Source organism: Sinocyclocheilus rhinocerous, unplaced genomic scaffold, assembly GCF_001515625.1.
Source record: "Sinocyclocheilus rhinocerous isolate Xijiao unplaced genomic scaffold, SAMN03320098_v1.1 scaffold1398, whole genome shotgun sequence".
Taxonomy (NCBI): domain Eukaryota; kingdom Metazoa; phylum Chordata; class Actinopteri; order Cypriniformes; family Cyprinidae; genus Sinocyclocheilus; species Sinocyclocheilus rhinocerous.
The window spans coordinates 244,045-265,895 of NW_015632523.1; the positions used below are offsets into that span (position 1 = coordinate 244,045).

Sequence of the window (21,851 nt, forward strand, 5' to 3'; positions counted from 1 at the left end):
GGAGCAATAATCGCCCTCCCCCCCACATGAAAAAATACTATAGTAATTTATAGTAAATACTATAGTGTTTTTGAACCATACTATAGTACAGTACTTGAATTAATTTGTTGTGGTAATTCTATAGTTGCCGTGGTAATACAACAACTATAGTAATATAAACAAATGACTTCACCCTAAAGTAGTAGGGTATAGTTTTCTACAACTATAGGGTATATTATACTACAATACACTACAGTTTACTGTAGTAAAAACTAAAGTATACTACAGTATTTATTACAGTTTATCAGTTCACTATAGTTAATACTACGGTATGCTGTAGCATTCATTAACAAAGTGTTGTAAATACTATAATATATACAGTAGGCTATAATACACTTTACGGTTCAAAAACACTATACTATAGATTACTATAGTATTTTTTCGTGTGGGTAAAGAGTCCATATTAGTACCTTATAGGTACATAACCGTATCTAAAGTGTACATATCCTACCTAAAATATGCAAAAGTGTACTTTTTGAAAAGATTCTCAGGACTTTTTTTCCAGAGCATGTGCTGTATATGCCATGCACGGTGTATAATTCCGATCTCTGAACCACTGGAAACTTCAGGAAGACCCTGGATAGCGTGTGGTGGATGTTTGGTCGCTGCTGAGTGTTCCTGTGTGTCGAACGCCAAATAATCCCTCGCTGTTGTTGCCAAATGTCAATGCAGCGCAAACAGGACAACACTAAAAATGTTGTGCGGCTTAGCAATGGCGCTCGCTCTGATCGTACTGCACTCTGTGTCCCGCCGCGCTCGCGCTCGCTCGCGTTTCTTCACTCGTCTCCCAGATTGGCTCGTTTGCATTCGCCGGCGCAGCAGACGCTCGGAGAGACCCCCACCTCAGTCATATTTGCCCAGGGATTATGGGGAATTAGATTATCTCATGTAGAAGATCTCCCGATCGCAATCGCTCCCGCCTACGACAAACCCACCGCTGCGTTTAATGATTTTTTGCTTTTGTATTATACACTTGCTTATTTCATGCTTTTATTTCCACACCCTGAGTTCAAACATACTTTTTTTTTCATCGGACTATACGTGAAAATCTGCCGTCACTGATCAGCGTTTTCAAGTGAGCTCATAAACAAACACTGAATATTTATGCTTTTGTTCGTCATTTTTGCAAACAGATGAAAACAGTCACCCTTTGCAAGGTGAGCGTTAACATGTGATGCGACGGTAGCGCAGCAGCGGTATTAAATATATAATGTGTATAGATGTTACTCGGTGAAATACTGTGTCCCACAATGCAATGCGCCTGATTCGACCTTCCATTTCCAATGTGATGAATGAACTGGAAGTAATGGAGCCTTTTCGCATTTCTGGGTTTCTTAGAAGCCGAAGTTGTCATAGTTGGGTAAACTGCTATAGCTATTTTTTTTTTTATGAGTAAAATAAGAAAGTTATTATTTATTAATAAAGTTTTATTTTATAATAATTTATTCATAATTTATTTACTTATAATTTATTTTCTTATAATAATAACTGTATATGATAAATATATTTTAATATACTAATTAGTATATTAAAATATACTTATTGTATGTAGTACTTATTCTATCGCAGCAGACGCTCGGAGAGACCCCCACCTCCTCTCCGTCCGTCCCTCCCGCAGCGCCTCGCAAACCTGTTTCCCTCCGCACTCGCCTTCTGGAGAGACAGATTCATCTCGCCACGCCTGCCTGTTCCTCCGTCTTTCATTTTTCATTTTTTATTCATCACATATGGCTCAGAAATTCATCAACATATGGATCCCATTGTTTGTTGCTCAGGCGGCCCTACTGTTATAGACAATAGCTGATGAGTTTGTTTGAACCTTGCGAGATCCGTCACGGCTGTTACGGTCGCTTTGCCGGGTTTCGCGAAGAAAACGGCGTTCCTCGCTGTATGTTTGGAACACAACTCGCAAAAACGCTGATGTGCACGGTTTGCATCTACATTAATATACTTACTGTAGCGCGCCGTCAACAAAAAGATCAGACGGCTTACTAATGCGCTGTGTTTTGGATGAATTATATATCAAAAGCAGGAGGAAGGCGGTGGTGTGGAGATGACCGCAGAGTATAGGTGGATGCATCTTTCATGGACTCCATAACGTATGTTGTGAATGCTTAACGAAGTCTACGTGAAATCAGAATCAACGCTGTTTACGTTCCCGCTCGTATTGTGCGAGATTCATCCGCGCGTGTTATTCGGATGAAAGTGAAGTTTGTTTTGGTAGTATAACTTATAAAAGTTTTCTTGTTGGCTGACGACGTCACCCTCCTCCCTCCTCCCTCCAGCCACCTGTCATAGAGAGACGTCCAATCAAATCCCAGCGGATTCAGGCAAGTCCCACGACTGAAATACGGCAGAGTATGGAAGCAAAATTGGCTGTGAGTGATGTTTCAGGTTGACTTCAACACCAAGCAAACAAATCTGAACAAAATTCACAGATTTTATTTATTTATTTATTTATTGGTTGATTGTCAGATTTATTGCTGTTTTGTTCAATACAAATTACAATATGCTTATAGTTAGAATGGGAAAGATGATATTTTAAACGATTGGAGTATACAGTAAATAGTATATTACAATATATTTATAATTTTAGTTTATTATAATTAAATTAATATAAAACAATTGACATTTTATAATTATTAATAAACAAATAATTTTATAAATATTACACTGTTATACTATAAGAGTGGATTATATTATGCATGTTATATAATATACTAGTATTTAGTATCATTGTATTCCATTGCAAACACAACCATGTTCTCTATTTAGTATATATTTTGTGTAACTATTATTGTTGAATAATAACGATTATTAATTAATTAATTAATATATCAAGTAAAGTTTATTTGTATAGCGATTACATCAGCTTATGGAAGTAAAAAGGGTTGCGAGCAGCATTTCAGGTTGACAAAAATAAAACTTTTGATTGAGACATGGTTTATTATACATATATAAAATGATAATTACAATTTAATTAGTAATTGTTCAGTATATTAAGTCAGGTTTATATAGCAATTACATCAAGCATCAATGGGTTTTGAGGGACATTTCAGGTTGCCTTCAAGAGCATGCAAACAAATCCAAACAAAATGCACAATATTAATTTTACGTAAAATTTATCGTAAAAATCTAATTTGTCGCAATTCCATCCTGTTTAGCTCTTCTGTTTATACAATACGTTGCTTTAACTGTACTTTACAGTACTTTATATATATATATATATGTGTGTGTGTGTATATATAATATTGTTATTAATATCATAAGACTTTGTGCCTAATAGCAGCTCTTATAACTGTAGCGCACAGCCTCTTGTGGATTTTTGCTTTAACATATACCGCAAGCAGCCACAATATATGATTTCTCATGATTTGTTTCTCATAGACATATCCAAGAGATGTAGTTCTAATAAAAATGAGGATAAATGATTCGCAGTCACAGGCGATTTGAGTTTCAGGTGCTAATCTACAGCATGGAGTGATTGCAGAAACGCGTCCCGTCACAGCTGCTTTAGATCTCTATTAGACGCTGTACACCGCTGCTGTCGCTGAAGCTAATTCTTTAGTTTGGTTCTTGTTAAGTCCTGTTTGGGTTGTTTTCTTTAGTTAAGGGCTCCCGCTGAGGGGCTTTAGCACTTCAAAGGCAGGTTTGCTGAGCATAGTGTTCGCCTCAGGACTGAACGCAGACAAGCAGAGTGTTTAATGGCTCAAACGTATTCACAGACATCATTAAATAATACAGAGATGGACCAACACAGCCTCCTCGACTGCAGTTTAATAACAGATTAAGATGCGATGAGCAGAGAGACTTGAGCGGGTGAGAGAATCTTGCATTAAACTACATTGTCTGATGCACTACATTCATCTAGTTTGATCAAGCTAACAAAAGGTTACTTCATCTAAAAATATAAATTCATCTAAAAATATACATTCTCTCATTATTTTCGCACCCGTGTGTTGTTTCATACCTTTGTGACTTACTTTCTGCTGTGGAACACAAAAGGAGACGTTTAGCAGAATGTTCAAGCTGCTCTTTTCCACACAGTGAAAGTCAATGGGGACTCGGGCTGACAACAAATGACATAAAACTATCATAAAAGTGATCCATGTGACTCGTGGGCAGTATTTCAGGTCTTCTAAAGTCATTCGATAGCTTTATGTGAAGAAACTGAAGGAAATTTAAATCATTATTCTGTAGCGTCTGGACCAATCAAACACACAATTTTTCATTTGATTTATGAATATAATATCATATAAGACTGTGGGCCTAATAGCAGCTCTTATCACTTTAGTGCACAGCCTCTTGTGGATTTTTCTTTTAACATACCGCAGGCCGTCACAATATATGATTTCTCCTGGTTTGTTTCTCATATACATATCCAGGAGATGTAGTTCTAATAGAAACGAGGATAAATGATGCATAGTCACAGGCGATTTGAGTTTCAGGTGCTAATCTACAGCATGGAGTGATTGCAGAAACGCGTCCCGTCACAGCTGCTTTAGATCTCTATTAGACGCTGTACACCGCTGCTGTCGCTGAAGCTAATTCTTTAGTTTGGTTCTTGTTAAGTCTTGTTTGGGTTGTTTTCTTTAGTTAAGGGGCTCCCGCTGAGGGGCTTCAGCACTTCAAAGGCAAGTTTGCTGAGCATGGTGTTCGCCTCAGGACCGAACGCAAACACGCCGAGTAACAGACTTATTTACAGACATCACAGAGATGGACTAACACAGACTCCTCGACTGCGGTTTAGTAACAGACTAAGATGCGATGAGCAGAGAGACTTGTGCGGGTGAGAGAATGGCTAATTATCCAGCGTTAAATTGCATCGCGCTACATTCATCTAGTTTTAACAAGCTAACAAAGGATTAGTTCATCTAAAAATGCACATTCTCTCATTATTTTCTCACTCTTGTGTTGTTTCAAACCTTTGTGACTTAGTTTCTGAAGTGGAACACAAAAGGAGACGCTTAGCACAATGTTCAAGCTGCTCTTTTCCACACAATGAAAATGAATGGGGACTCGGGCTGTCAAGATGCAGAAAAGACAACAAAATGCATAAAACTATGATAAAAGTGGTTTATATCACACGTGAGCAGTGTTTAAGGTCTTGTCATTTGTAAGCTTTATGTGTAGAAACATAATCATTGTTCACAGAAAATGAGTGTTTCCACAAAATTGTTGCTTTTTGCTTATTTTTATTATTATTATTATTATTATTATTATTATTATTCATTTGTTTATTTATTTATTGGTTTGTTTCTCACGCAAAGATGTGGTATGGCTTTGAAATATAATGCTTATTTATTTATTTTTTATTTTATTTTATTTATTTTTTATTTTATTTTGTTTTGTTTTGAAGTTTCACACTCCCAGTCCCCATTCACTTTCATTTTATGGAAAATAATAGCTTTTGTGTGTGTATGTGTGTGGTCTAAATGTTAAAAATTGTACAGGTTTGGAACAACAATGATGACAGAATTAATTTGTTCTTCCATTTTTACGTTAAATTGCTTTGCCACTGTAAGTGTTAGCAAATTCCTATATGTAATAAATAGAACATGAGGTTGAAATGGACAGTGCTTTTTGGGATTGTAGTGAAACTCTACTCACTTACTGAAAACAGCATGACTAACTTTATTTATTTATTTATTTACTTACAACCGCAAATACTTCTTTTATAAGACAACAGAATTTCAACATAAAATTTGGTATCTACAATTTGATTCCAAAATCTAATTTTGCTATAGTAAAACCATGGTTAATTTTTGTAAGATAAGGAGTAATTAACCTAAAAAACAAAGATTCTATCTCTGTTTGCTCACCTGCATGTGAACTATTCCTTTAAATGGCTGCATCTATATTCGCTGGTGACAAATCTATGTATGTAATACTTTTGATAGGTATTGATTGAACCACTGCAGAAACTTATAAAGAGAGCAAAATGAGACAGAACATGGCGGCTGGAGGAGCTCTGAACACGAGACCTAATGAGGAGGACAGTGACGGAGAGAGAGTCTCACATAAACGCCATTTCCACTGCCAATTTAAAGAGCTCATATTCTACACTTTTATAGCATTTTATTATTTCCCTAAAGTCCACTTACAAAGTTATTCAAGGTTTCTTGCACCAAAAGTGTCTTAATTTAGGTTATTTTTTCACAGCTATTTTCTGCCCTCTCTCTGACCCTTACAATTAAACAGGCTGTTATTGCCACTGTTTGTTCCCCTTGTGCCGGCTCGCTTCACACTTCATCAGTGCTCAACACTCGTTTAGTACGTTTATCCTGCCGCGCAACACTGCCTTTTGACTGTGAGGTGCCCCATGGTCCAACTCTCCAGTTCTTCATGATTTACTGGATATAGAATTTTTAAAAATATCTATTTTTATGCACAATTTCTAGAGCTTGGCAAATGTATATTCATAAAATGTATAAAACCGCCCATGGAGTTATCAGAATTTATTATTTTTAAAGGACTTTTTCCAGATCTAGAAATTAGACTTTATTTATCACCTTGTATATTCAGGTTTTTAAGAAAATGGTTCTTCAAAGAAAAAGAAAAAGAAAAGTGTTGAGGAAGTGAAATAAAATAATAAATATGTCTCTTTTTGTGGTTTTAGCTTATTTAATGCTTGTTCTGTCTTATTTTAAAACATTTTAACTCATCTTAATCATTTATTATTATTGTTGTTATTATTATTATTGATAACCCTAACCCAAACGCATTGTTAGAAGACAGAAAAAAAATACTAAGTTGTTAAAAAGTGATTTTTAAATTTATTTTATTGTATTTGTGTGTGTGTGTGTTTGTGTGTGTGTGTGTGTGTGTGTGTGTGTGTGTGTGTGTTTGTGACTGATGCCTCCTCAAAAACCGTGACACTGGAGTGTGTTGAGCCAACGCTCCCGTTCACACTGTTCAGTCTTGGTTGTTCTCAGGTTTGTGTATGTATGTGTGTGTGTGTGTGTGTGTGTGTGAGAGAGAGAGTGACCTTGGAGTGGCGGCAGTGCTTAAACAGTGTGTCAGCGAGTGTGTTGAAGCGTGTCTGTGCCGATTATGAATGTTTCATTACTGCCACCTCAGCCTTTAGCTGTGAGCTTTCCACTAAAGCACACTGACAAATCCTCTTTCTTCTCGCCTTTTTTACCTCCTCTCCCTCTCTCTCTCTCCCGCTCTCTCTCTCTCTTTCTCTCCTCGATGGCCGTTTAGCTCTTTTCTCTGCACTTACTCGATTTCTGCTACTCTCGATTTTTCTTTCCGCGGTTTTTCCGCCGCTCGCTCTCTCTCTCTGATGAATCTCCAGACAGCAGGGAATAATTGTACTCGGGGCCGAGCGCTCGTTTTTCTTTTTGTTTGAAAGGCATGACAGGCACGACTTCTCCTCTGCTCTCTCCGCCCTCCCTTTCTCTCTTCCGCACAAAATAAGTCAAGGTTTACAAGGTCAACTCGTCTCGCGCTAAGCAGAGCTTTTTTCACTCGCAGTATTTCGACTAAAACGTCAAGAGACAGCGGAGATAAATTTGGAAAAATGTCCCGGCGCAGGCGGACGTACTTTACTCTGATTTCTGCCGCTTGAAATTCTCCTCTGAATGAATAAGAGAGCTTGTTATCTTATTGTCTTATAATAGCAGGCGAGCGCTAGCGCACTTCATCATGCACTGCCCTGTTGAGTGTGTAAAAGTATGTCACACACACACACACATGAAGGGAAAAGAGGGGCACGGCAGATTAGTATCTTCTTTCTGGGGTGTGTTGAAACTCCCCGCATTCTGAAACGTTTCTTTAACGACAGGAACTACTTGTGCAAGACCTTTGATATAAATTCAGCTAAGATTTCTCAAAGACATAAGGTTCCAAACCAGTAAAACCATCTATAATCAATCTAATCATTCATATTACCAAACTTAGATTTACTTACTAAACAGAATATAAATGTGTCTCCTAGAAACAGCATCGGAGTGTGCACTACCTCTAAAGAAATGTATTATCTAGTCATAAACTTCTCTCACAGTCAGCTACTGGATTTCATAAAACTAACATTGACTTTATAACGGCTCTTAATAAATATTGACCTACATTTTAATCACATGCTAATCTCGAGCGCTGGAGAGGTGACAGTTTATGGATGGCCGTGGATCATAAAGTTTCCAGGTCGCATCTCTCTATCGAGTGTATCTGTTCCTCCGAGAGCCGTACGATTGATCATATTAATTAAAAATATCTACACACTTTGGCATTTCACAGCCCACTAAGCCTGTGCAAGTTTAAGAATAAGATGTAATTGTTCTCCTGCAGCCAATATTCATTTCATTTCAATTTTACTGTGCTTGGATGTGTTTTAAACAGGCTACAGTGTGTGTGTGTGTATGTATATCTAAACATTTTTCATGTAATATGTTAATAACAGAACAATTAATTACAGTATAAATGGGTCTGAATTCAGGTCTTCGGCATTAAAAAGTTTGAAAAGCCCTGCCATCGACAATTTTATAGCATAAGCACATTTTGTGTAGTAAAATGGTCCGTTCCATGCATTTTTCCCTCTACTTCCTGTTCGTTTTGCATAAATAGGTTACCGAAATTGTTTCCGAAACACTAAAATCATATTCTTTTTATATTTTTAGCAGCATATTCACCAATAAGTGCGTCTCTAGCCAGCGGTCTCAAAGCTCTCCTGCGCTATTAAAATCGTGTTTCACCGCAACCCAGGCGTTTCCAGAAACCTGCATCCATGCCACCGCTGAGCATTGTTTAAAGCCATGGGGTATTGTGGAATAGAATGAGGTCGACCAATCTTTTCAAAACTAATTATAATGTTTAAAAACCTAAACACCAGAAGCAATATTGGGCCAATAAAACAGAATTAAAAGCTCATTTCTGCGGGGTAATTGCACCACGCAGTGCTGATATTAAACACCTGGCATGTGGTACAGCTCTCCAGCCTGTCTGCGCTTCTCACAGATGTGCCGCCCATCCTGGAGCGGGAACCGGACGTGTCGTACAGGTCAGAGAACAGGCATGCAGCAGCAGACGATCAGCTGCAATGATGGCTTTGTTACAGGACATGATGTCATACTGCCTCTCTTCCCCTATTTAAACAGGCAGAGGGAGCGGGAGAGTGATACAGATTGAGTGTGTCGTTGCAAATGGGGGTAGATTAAGCGGATATATTGTGAGTGTTCAGGGAAAGGCTTTTGGTTACAGCCGGGGCTGTACATACAGGAAGTGATGCAGACATATACTGGGGGTCAATGGGAGATCCGTTTACCTCTGAAAGTCACCTTTTGTCTTGCATCTCTACACTGGCCTGTCCTGGACAGGATCGTGTAATGCTTATCAGCATATCAGTAACTCTGAAGTTCTTTAGATTACAGTTTACCTAGGAAATCCGGGTGTATTTGCGTTCTTGCTGCTTTAGATGGTACGTACCACAACCAGACAGTTATTTCAAGCTAGACACAGAGAGGAAAGCAGATAAAAAGGACTGAAGTTAAGTAATTAATGATATATAACATTGTTATAACACCCAGACGTTGAATGAATTGTAATACTAAGGTAAATGCAGAAAAAAAGGTGTGTCATGGTACGTATCCGAATTAAATTACTGTCATCATGTTTAAAAAGCTGCTTTTTTTTGGTAGTTGTATGTTGCTGTGAAATATAACTATGATTCAAGCTAGATTTGTGTAAACAAGGTGAGCTGGTGTGTATACATTTTTGTTTCCAGGATCAAGGCCGGCCTTTGAAAAACGGCGCACTTGCCCGGCGTGCTGAAAGAAAAAAAACATTGATTAACTATCAAATGATTCCAAATACAATGATCAATAAGGCTCCGTTGAAGAAACGAGAAAAGCATCCACTCATGAATCTTCCAGTGCCTCAGACACAAAGGCCTTCTTGGCAGGACATGCATGGTTATAGAAGCAGTTGAGATCATTTTTGCAGGTTTTTGCACAGCATCTCTCTGGGATTTGGGAAAAGAAAGCTTGGATTTTACTTTGAAGGGGTCTTCTTGATCCCTGAGTTGTAGGATAAGATCTTTTTGGGATTGACCTCTACTTGCCTGTCTGTTTTAGCGTGACTACCTTTTTAGATACTGCTGACCTGATCTGAACACTCTCGATCAACTATTATCTAGATTCCCAACCAATGACTAGTTCCCAAATAGCTTGACCCTGTAGTCTAGTTGCATATTTGGCTAATAAACTCTTGCGAATCTGGATAACAACTAGTATTTCCAAGACATCATTGGGGCCAAACTTGGCACAACTCTGGAGGCAAAGCTGTTGTTTTTATTATATGCGAATCTATGCCTTGAGGAAAGCAATATCACCAGCGTCTGTCTAGACCCAGCTGAACATTTGCTCCTCCTGCTGGGGAGGCAGAAAAGGGTCATAAAACCCAAATGATGGCCACCCAGACTTCCCCGAAGGTAGAGAGGCTTGAGCAGAGGATGCAAGCCAACACGGAGCCAACAGTTTTCCAGAAGACCTCGAGGCAGAAAGCTCAGATGCCCTGTCACCTGTGGCACACTGTCAACATCATTTAGTGCATGTTATTATTGGGTATTGTTTGTTCTGGGTGCATTTAGACACATTTAGAAATCTTTTGTGCCCTTTTTGTAGGTCAGACGATTGTCAATCTTGGCCAAGTTGCTCTATGTGGCTGCGATTAAGAGTTGAGATTCTCCCAAAGCTTGCTATTGTCACCTCTATAGGTCATAGATAGTCGAAAGAGGTTGGTAAGAGATGGAAATCAACGCAAAGATGAAGTGCATCTCCCAGTAGATCTGCGGATAGATGCTCTGATCAGACTTCTTCCTTGTGGTAGGGATAAGCCGGCACCTTTATCTGTTTGAAATGTGCTTCAGCGCTAGGCACTAAACATAATATCAGACATCGCGGATGTGTCCTACAAGAATCCCTCTAGTTCCAGTGCCCCCTGGATAAGACCTTGCCGAGCGGTACCCTTGTTGAGACTGGAAACTGGAAGCTTTCCTATCTATGTTCAGCCATTTGCAAACAATACAGTATGTGACACCTGGCTGGCCCAGAAACACTACATCTGTGTTCCCACTTTATCTCCTGTTATCCAGGATCGGGGCGGTCCCACCAGTTCCCACACATACACAAATGGTTTAGTGCCACTTCAGGTTTACATGCCTCACATCATTAGCTATCCTCCCTCAATCTCAGACAAATAACAACCAGTCTCTCCTCTACCTCCCCCCCCCAACTATCTTTCTCTCCCTCCATCAGGGGCCCATTCATTACACGGTGACACTTTTACTGCCTCTACCTCTCCCAGACCTCTCTACCTCTCTGGAGAGAACAGATAGAACAAGAAAGAGAGCGCGAACAGGGAAGAGACTGAGTGGAACCAGAAATAGAGTGCCGCCCCACCTCCAATCCCACATGCTCAACTCGAAAATACAGAAGGAAGAGCTTGTTTGTTTATGAGTGCCATAGTTTCAGTCTTATCCCTTGGATGTACAAGGAACACCTCGTCCATCTTTCGGTATCGTACCCCAATCCATGTGTGCAATTCTGGCATTGCGTCATGGTCTCTTTATACAGTGTGTGTGTGTGTGTGTGTGTGTGTGTGTGGGAGCAAACGCAGATAGGTCACCTGCACTGAGAAGGGTACACCGTCTACATGTACATTACGCAACCCTGTTTGTGCAGGAGAGTATGTACTCTGAGCATTACACAACCGGTTCTTCAAATCACAAGCTGGGTTGCACTTTTCTCACATGTTGGGAACAGAACAAGCTTATATTTTGTACATATTTTGACACACTAAACCAGATCTGTATTGCATTTGTGTTGAAATGCCGTCTGATTTTCTGGTGTGCTAGAGTTTTTATCCTCGTCTGCTGGTCCAGGTTATTGATTTCATTGGCCGCACAAGCGTGAAAGGGCGGGACAGGACTCCTTTATGATTGGTTTCTTGATGTGTCAATTACTCTGTTGGAGCGAGTAATGCGTGTGACAGGCCGTTTGTTTATGGAGTTGTTCCGGGTCATGGTCAAAGCCTCGCTAAACACACAGGCGATAAAGGGTCCAGCTCATGTCACTCCTGGGAAACTCGCTCACCCCTGACGCACAAGGAGACTTTCTTTGTTTAAATCTCAAGAGAAGTGCTCTTCACTGGGCCTGTAATATAAAAGACTCTTCCTAATTTAGTTATCCCAATGTGCACATTTGTTCACCACTTACAATAATAAATCCAAGTAGTGTATAAAACATTTTGTACTGTGTGCTGAGCATGCATCATTTATTAGTAGTGATGTCTATGAACACATTTTTTAACCAGTTCTTTTCAATGATTTTATTGAATAAATTCTCACTCACTCAAGTCACTCAACTTTCAAGGTAGTAGCTGTGAGGTCAGTTTAACGGCGTAACTCAATATTTGACGCAATCAATGAATGAATGGATTTATGAATTAATTAAAATTAAGAATAGGTTAATCATTTTTAAACTTAAAATGAATCATCTTAAACTGATCCAATAAATGAATCAAATTCAATCAATTAATTTCTCAGCACTATTTGTTAACTAGTTTCACGGCCAAGAAACAATTTAAAACAAATATATTTTTTTATTTTCTGAGTAAGATGTCTGTTGTGATGTTTTAATTGACTAAAATTTTGTGTTTTTTTGTTTATTTTTTTGTTTTCAATACTAATTATCTGAATTAGAGTTTGAATGTTAGAGGCTACCTTCGGTGAAGGCAGCTAAGATTTTTCATCTCACCAGCCATATACAATGAATACGTTATATCCTATTTAAATTTTTTAATAAATCTCTTTTTCTCTTTCTTTACAGACAATGTAACACTGGAATGCTTCTGGCTTAGGGTGACCCACGGCTCCAAGACTGCCACAAAGCACAACCTCTCCAAAATCCACCCCTGATGAAGACAAAGATGAGAAGGAGGAAGATGATGGAGGATTGAGAGAAATCAGAAACCTTTATCAACCTGAGTGCCATTCCTCAGCCTTACCCACAATCCCCTTCTACTGACTCGACACTGATTTTACAGTCGGATGTCTCGCCAACAATGAAAAACAAATTAGGAAAGCATTGAAACATCCCTGCATGCTTGATGATGCAGTCCAGACAATAAAAGGAATTCAAAACGGAACTTCCACCAGATATTTCCAGACCACATGGACTCTTTCTGTCTCTCTGACACTGACGGCCCTCCGGTTCTCGTACCAGATGCTGTTTTATTGTACTTCACATTAGCCCAGCGTTTTATAAATGGTGGTTGGGAGGCTCTAGCCAGATGGGGTGAAGAAAGACAACAGTATTCAAATTCTTTCAGAACAGCATCTTGTGTATATTGTGTACAGGATATGAATACAGGCTTATTCTTAGCAATGTGAAGACACCATGTTTGTACATAGTTCACAAATTGTACATTTCCTGCATTATGTCTTTGTCGGTTACGCCGTTACAACATTTATTCAACATTTTTATCTGTACAGACGTAAAGGTTGACATTGATCTCAGAGTATTTGTATTCTGTACACATCCATTTAAACCATATAGACCCCCTCTAAAGACAACTCAAATGTTATTGCTTGTTAAGGAGACATTTATAGAGTGATCTAGACCTAGTTAAACCCTAATGCCGGATTGAGTGACTACGCCTTTGAGAACGAGAGAAACACAATTGAATTGCATCTCTCGCTGTCTCTCTGCATCTCTTTATCTGCTGTAGAAGTCCCAGCCCATGTGGTTCTAGTTTCCGATTCCCAGATAACTTCCAAGCTTGATTGCCAACGTCCTTGTACAGTTTAGAATTGCATCTTCTCATCTTTTTTGCCCCTTCAAACAATGATTATCTTATGCCTGAATCGTCTACGTAGCCGTGACGTTCATGTAGGTGACCCTGCGAGGATCGCGGGGCCAGGAGGGGTCAGAGCACCTGAGGGGGGGTGGATCTCTCCTGGATGAGCCTCTCGCTGAGTTCCCAGAGGCTGAGGGCGGCCGTGGGGTCCTGGGCCTGCGGAGAGGGCAAGCAGCGGAAGCAGTTGTTGAAGTACATCCCTCCGATACCCTCCAGCTCTGGAGCCACGGCGCAGTAGACTGTAGTGGCCGCTCCCTGTTGCTGTGGAAACAAAAATGAAAATATCAGAATAAACTGAAGCAATGTGAGCAAAAATAAATACTGTTGTTCTTGTATGGAGCCTGAAGAACTGGGTGACGCGCTTCAAAGGGTCGGGGCAATACCAAAGACACCTCTAACCATCTGAGACTTGCTTTTTTCCCCCTAAAACTGATCATGAGATGGGGGGGAAGTGCTTCACAGACTGTCAAAAGACACCATGGGATAGACTGTGAACTTGTTCAAACGGAGTTCCTGTTGTACATCGGACATATGGCTGTCAACAATCTGCATGCTGTCATATAGGTACCTGCCAAATACTAGACTAGGAACCACTGAGATGAGCTGGTTTATGGTGGAAGTGTTCAATTCTGGCAAGTTCTATGAAAGCTTTTAAGGTGGACTCAAACCTCATGCTGTCTGAATGCTGTACGTTCTCTAGGGTTCAACGGTTCGCAGAAAAACCAAGCGACAACAATAGCAATGACCTGCACTTGCCGTTATCTCCTCTATAAGTAGGAAAAAACAGGATATAATATCTCAGAAACTGGAACTGAGAAGCACTCAATTGGCAGGTGTATTGTATATCTCTTGTATGCCTGCCAAGAATCACAGACAATGATCAACACACACACAAAAACAGTATAGTTGTAGATACTGTACATAGCAGAAAGGAAGTGCTTTGGGGAAGTCTTGCAAAGACGACTGTGGGGCAGCCTGCCAAAACTGTCCATTCATCTCATGTCAAAGGGATTTCTAGATGTCACCGAGTCAATGGGGACTTTCTGTCATTGCTGGAGAAGGCATCTACACGTACACACACACAAACACAAATTTAAATCCTAAACAAGGGATCCAGCACAAAGATATCCAATGGAAGGGTACCCAAGTCGGAGACGTATACCCCAAATCCCAGTATCCTCTGTAACGCATGCATAAACGGTCAAGCCCCATGAAAATCTCTGAAGGGCCGTTCACACTGACAGCGATTTGCAGCAACAAAGCAACCGGAAGTCATTTGTTTTAATAAGAGTTGTCGATTTGACACGACAAGGCCGACAAAGACCATTGGCGAGTTCAAATTAGGTGACCACCAATGCAGATACACAGATACAACTACTACAGCTGCTATTACGACTTTCAGACTCCAGCGACTTAATCGTTTTCAGTGTGAACCCCTTTTTAGACAGGAAGCAGTTACTAGAATTACTTTTTTTAAGATGTAAAGGTGAAGTCAAGGTGTAATTTTGGCACCAAACTAGCCGCTACAAGTGAAATTGCGGAAAACAGTCCTCCATTCTTCCATTGTTCGAAAAATAGTTAGTCTTCAATGTCACACCATTGGTTGAGTCAAAAGTTGAGATGTTGGCCCCCTCAAACATTTGAGGGAAAAAATCATGTGTCATAAAACTAGTTTTAAGATCATAGTGGTGTCAGTGTTCACCCACGGTTCAAAGGTCAGCCTAGCAATCCAAACCCCTCACATTACTGAAGTTCTCATGAAACGTCAAAACCACTCATTTGGGTCCGATACGCAACACGTACGCCCCCAGTCATGCCTCTTTTAGTGTTTATTTCGTTCATGCCCTCGGGTTTGTTTGTTTACACAAAAACAAATGACTCTTCACGTCTTACAGATGCTCTGCACTTTTCCGCATGACCGATAAGCGGCTAATTGTCAGGGACGGTTAGTTATCCTGGGGTTTTAACTGTCTTGGGGAACGAGCGATGAAGATTCGTCCTGCGCTACTTCACACGCGACTCCTGCAGGAAGTTAACTTCTGTGAGATGCACATGAAATAGATGGCTGCTTTATCTTCAAATAGTGCAGGAGCGTCTCAGATCTGAAAAAAAGTGCAGGGCAACGTTAAGGAGATCGTCTGGCAGACGTTTATAGGGATGTGCACCGACGCCAACTCTTTAAACGGACGCAAATACACACAACACGCAAATACACAACACGCAACAGTACAAAGACTTTGGCTCATTTAAGGAGCCAAATCAACAGCTGTAGCTCAAGCTGGCAAAGACTGTGACAGAACGCTTGTTAGATACACACGCACACACAAACTCGCAGGAAGAAAGCCAAGGCTGTAGTCAGAAATTCAGCGAGCGAACTTCATGCGCTCATCCCCATTTAACTCCAGTTTGTGTGTTTTTCTGTATCTGCGTGTGTCGGACCGAGCGTCTTTTGAAGTACACAGATGCTGCATGTTGCTTTGGTTAGCATGGCAATAAACATGACATCAAAAGGATGGATCTTTCTGGAGTCTTACCTGCTTTTGCAGTGATAAGTTAATACATATTTGAAGCTGGGAATAAGAAAGGACGGAAAATGTCACTCAACCCCTCTAGCGAACCCAACGCAGTGAGTCAATATGCAAAGATGCACTTTATGGATTCACTGCTCTTGTAATAACATTTAATTTTGCCAGATGCACAAAAAAGTGTTCAAAGCTGTGTGAAATTATTTCCCTGGTTATTAAGGTGAGGTTCTAATAGGAGAATATGCTAGACTTTGAGCAAATTGCCCACAATGCCTCTTAGCTTTCGATAAGCTCATTAGGAATAACAAATGTGCTCTGAAATCCAAACCCAGAATAAAGGTTTAGAAACCATATAAATGGCCTGTAAGTATTGATTTTCATAATGTCCCAATATTTTACACCTTTATGGTCACATACGTGTTTTAAGCATGTATGCTAACGCTAGGCTCCACGTTTTTATTTTAGCAGGGGGAAAAAAACAGCTTAAACCAGCCTGAGGTGGTTCAGCTCATCTTGAACACCTGACCAGGCTGCTGTTAATCTGGTTTAACTGGTTGGCCATCTGCTCTTCTGGCCTGACCAGTTGAGAAGTACCCAAAACCAGACAATCGGATTAGCCCGACCACTGAAAACCAGCTTGGTATCTAACAAACCACTTCAGGCTAGTTCAAGAAGTGTTTTTCAGCGGATTCTTACATGTTCTTCATGTGTCCTTCTTGTCACCTCACCTTGATTAGAATACAGTGCCCACCAGCTCAAAGTTAACGCTAATACACTCCTCACAAGCGCACATGCTCCATTGCAGCCGCCACTTGGTGCTGCTAATGCCTTCTGTAATGACGCACTGTGAAGACTAGCGTGACTGAGATTACCAGCGCTAATGGATGTGGGGTGTTGATTTCAGCGCTGGCTAGCGTGCTGCTGTCCCTAAGCCAAACAATGGGCTGAAATGAATCCGAATCCTCTTCCAAATGCGTTTTAGTCCATTTCCAAAGCCTGCCTAGTCTTCCTAGGTGCAGGGAGAACACATTAGAGCTGCGCCAACTGAATGGGGCTAACGCAGAACTAGCAGTTAGCTTATGCGACTTTCTTACAGTAATCGCCATCTGAATTACAGCTTAACTCCGCTACGCTCGCCGTACAGTCGGCTCGATTGTTCAGTTGGGGTTTAGTACATGTGCTTTATTAGAACTTTGAACATTGAATACATTCCCATCAAGCTTTCTCAGATGCATCCTCACTAAATATAGATCTGCGATTGATCCATTGAGGCTCTAGACTGGAAAACCATTTCCTTTATCCGTTAGCAGCGGGACAATAATAGCGTTTCTAACCATGAGCCTCCTGCTTTGGTGTATTTAGCTGAGGGAGATGGTGAGATTGGATTGTCAGACTGAATAAGAGAACATGGATCTTATTGCCGTTATGCTGAACCTCCTGGCACTTGACCCTGATGGCCCTTTTGGGCTGATAAGCTTTATGATAAAACGCATTAACATGCTGGACCAGGTACTGCTCGCATTTATCAAGAGCTCAGCCCAGAAAACAGAGATAGCGATAGAGCTACAGATCAGTTACAGCGGTGGTTATCAACTGGTTTCGCTTCAGGACCCAAGATTTATCATTGGACATTAAGTGACGTCCAAACACACGACTACAACTGTCTGTCGTACAAAAGTCTTTAATGTTGCATTGTTTTATTTATGGTTTCCCAATGATGAGGATGAGGTATGTTGTTATCTGCCTAATTTTGCTAGCTTTTACCAAGTGAACCACAAATTTGATTGGACAAATGGCCTTTGACGCCAACAATTTTGGCGCCAACATCATTTTTCCTTTCTCTCCACAATTTGAACAAAAAATGGGTTGAGAGCCACCAGTTGAAGAACCATTGAGTTAAATACTGAAGTATTCAAACTTCTAAAAAAACACAAACCGCCAAATCCGTTTGGTAATTTTTGCAGCAATACTAACAACCAAACCAAAGCAAATAAAACAAAGAGCAACACTTAAACACTTCCTCTTTCAAATATAACAAAGGCCGAAAATGGACATAAGATATAACTCCAAAGTCATGCAATAAGTCCATTTGTCACTTTTACGTGCGTAAATAACTAATGTCTTCCTGTATCAAATGCAATTTTCAATATGAAACCTCATGCATACAGATCCAAATAAGTCGTTTTGTTTAGCAATAAATTATTGAGATGATAACACCATGTCCTAACCAGGTGGAATACGATAAAGCAACATGCTTGGTTTCTACTTCTGCGATTTTTCGTGCTAGGTAGTCCCGCCCATCGTGAAATCTCATTGGTCTAAAATCCTGCTCCGCATAATTGTATATTTACCATCAAATATGCTCGTAGTGTCTGGTTAGCGTGCTTCTTTTTGATTAATACAGGTGTTTAATATTTCCATAAAGGAAATGACCTACAATTTCACGCCTTCTATTTGTTAAACCCAGGAATGGCGCCCCCATCATGCACACCTGGTAAAATCTGACTGTATCTAGTGTATAAATTGTGATTTAATTCCTCTTTTACCATCAGTATTAAAGTCCTGTGCTGGCTGAGAGTTTATAGTTAGCAGACATAGTTTTTTCGCTGTTAACTAGTACCCCAGTTTCCCTGTAGTTCTGGTGTCGCTCTACAACGTGAACGGACGTGATCCTTTTTCCATGTAGTTTCTCCAACACGCTCACAATGTAGAGTATATAGAGCATCACGCTATAATCAGCAGAGAAAATCACTTGAGAATGCAAGTGATGACCTTACTGGGTAAGAGTTATATCCCTTTGTTTCTAGAAAGGTTGTGATGAATTTTCTGTCTTTGCTGCATGTAATAGGTTAAGAAAAATGGTGTAAATTTTCCCGTCATCGGTCTCATGTTGTCGTGAGAGATCTGTCCACCTCTGCTGTCGGTTCCTCTGTGTTGTACATACATCTGTAAATATCGAACAGCTATGCATGCTGACACTCTAGCAATTGTTTCAGGTACTTTTATAATCAAAAATGCATATGGCATGTGCTAAAAAAAAAAATAAGTGAATTGAGAAAAAGTAACATCATAAAACGATTGGTCAAATAAACATGATCTCATAACCGATGTGAAAAATAGTGATTTTTTTATTTTATTTGACTTTGTTTTTGGTATAAGCAATTATATCTTTAGCTGTCATTCCCAGTGTCTTTTCTTGTTATCCTTCAGACATTTTTGTAAGAGGGTTGAGGCAAACACGATATCAACATGATATTGGGGAGGAAGGATGATCAATGTTAATTGTCTGGATTTTGAACCATGGCCCTACATTTCAAAACCAAACTTCATATTCTGTGAGCATAATGACGTGTGTTTTATTGGTATTTTGTTCTGTTTGTGTTAGGCTATTACAAAGTGTATCCTGGCTTTCTGACTGTAACAACCAAACAAAAGGCAAATGTCTTTTATTTCAGCACTTTTTTGTACATATCATGTATCTTGCTATATTCTATTATATGGCCATGCAGTGATTGACTTCAGCGAATCCCAAGAGTATTGCGATTAGTTTTGCCTCAGCCCCATGCAACAACCTGTACATTTATAACCAAACCAGAGACTATTCTATGAAGGAGATCATGGATCCAATGGAGGAAGAGGGACTGTTTTTTAGGAATGTTTATTTTCAATTCATGACGACCATGATAGTTGGAGGTGTCTGATTTTTAATCTGTGCTAAAGATATTTTAAATTTAATAAATAATCATTGTAACAAGATGTTCAGTGGTTTGGTTCTTTGCCATGATGTGTTTTTCAATTCGGATGGTTTAGCGATATTAGGGTAAATCGGAATATGTACGTCAACCTCGTCATTGTGCCACGTAATTATTTCCCATATTACCCACAGTTCAGCACTCTAAAACTGACAATAGACTTACAGCAATCACTTGGACATCTGCCAGTGATGAGTAATCACTGAAAAAATAAAAAAAACTGTCGGAGTTCTATTGAATTGCTGCAACCTATCTGGCACTTTCCATAAATAGTGTACTGATTAGTGTCCCGTTACTTTTTTGTAAACAAATAAAGGTTCAATTCCTCTGTTTTTTAGACCTGGTATAACTGTTTAGCTTTTTCAAACACATACCATGTCATGCAGGAAGTGACATTAATTGGACCTTTGGCAGGTAAATTTAGATTTTCGTTTTCACAATATTTTCATAAATTGTAGTGTTTACAGCATTCTTCAAGCTCAATCAATCAACCCTGTTATCATGTTATTGTAAGAAAAATATAAAATATATATATTTTTTCTCTTTTAATTTGTGGGTGAAATGTGTTTATCAGTTACAACAAACCAACATTTTGTCGCAAACTAACAAGCCCATATTTATCGCCCATATTATGTTTCCAACTATGTTACCCATTTTGGTATAAAGTGCATTTAAAGTATGTTGTGTATTTATGTATGCTTATATATTTATATTTATAAAGTACGTTTTTCTTGTCTTTATTAAGACAAGAAAATAATTAAATCATGCAAAATATTATTTTACTGTGTGTAGACATCCAAATTCTTATAATCCTCTTATAAAACAAATAAAAACAAAACTAATCATATAATATATAGTTTGATCTCCAGAAGAGTAAACACCCCTTTCACTGAACTTTTGTTAAAATAATAATAATAATGATAATAATAATAATTTAAACCCTTATTTTGTGGTGTCCCCTAATAATTATATATAATAATTAATATAAAACAAAAAATAAAATAAATTAAATTTAGCTACTTTTATCCGAAACATCTGAGACTTTTCTTATTCCTCTATTATTTATTATTTTAAAAAGTGCAGACCATATTCATAGTGTTATATTTATCTTGTTTTTGACATCTAGTTCACAGTTTCACAGATCTTGTTTGTCCAGTACGAACCTCCCCGATCCAAACCCCCAAAAGTCACATCTCTATCACAAAAGAGCATGAAAAACCAATCCCGACAACATTTACGCAGTTCCTCTTTTTCTTTCACCTCTCTCTCCATCTGTTTTTCTGTCTTTCCCCTCGTTTTTGTTTACCTTAGCATTCAGTGGCGGTGCTCTCAGCGAGCCGACAGCTCATCTGAGCGTGCTCCGGCCAGCTGTGAGGGGGACACTGGGTAAAGAGTAAACAGCCGCCATGGCCATTCTTTCTGCCCAATGAACCGCCGGAGAGAGGATTTACACCACAAAACACACATCACAAACTCTGAACACACACACACACCTCCACGGCCCGAAAAACAGAGGAATAATGGTCCTTTCAGAGTGCAGGGGCTGGGATTGAACCATCTCCTCTCCCGAGGAGAACCGTGATAATGTACACAGTCATAGAGCAAACAGATGAAGCAGGCAGACAACAATATGGTGCATCTACACTGAAACGGTGTATATCCTGAAAATGAACAGGAA

General features: G+C 39.5%; 2 protein-coding genes across 2 annotated transcripts in view; one reads left to right on the forward strand and one right to left on the reverse strand.

The window, feature by feature from the left end:
• Positions 1-12,941, forward strand: part of LOC107742622 (transcription factor Maf-like) — an 81,967-nt gene extending 69,026 nt beyond the window's left edge. The window contains exon 3 of the mRNA XM_016555668.1: positions 12,867-12,941. The gene's annotated coding sequence lies outside the window, so the exon portion shown is untranslated. The remainder of the gene's footprint in view (positions 1-12,866) is intronic.
• A 1,002-nt stretch (positions 12,942-13,943) lies between these two features.
• LOC107742620 (WW domain-containing oxidoreductase-like) overlaps positions 13,944-21,851 on the reverse strand; it is a 236,604-nt gene continuing 228,696 nt past the window's right edge. The window contains exon 8 of the mRNA XM_016555664.1: positions 13,944-14,157. Within this exon, the coding sequence (XP_016411150.1) occupies positions 13,966-14,157 (192 nt within the window). The 3' untranslated portion in view covers positions 13,944-13,965. The remainder of the gene's footprint in view (positions 14,158-21,851) is intronic.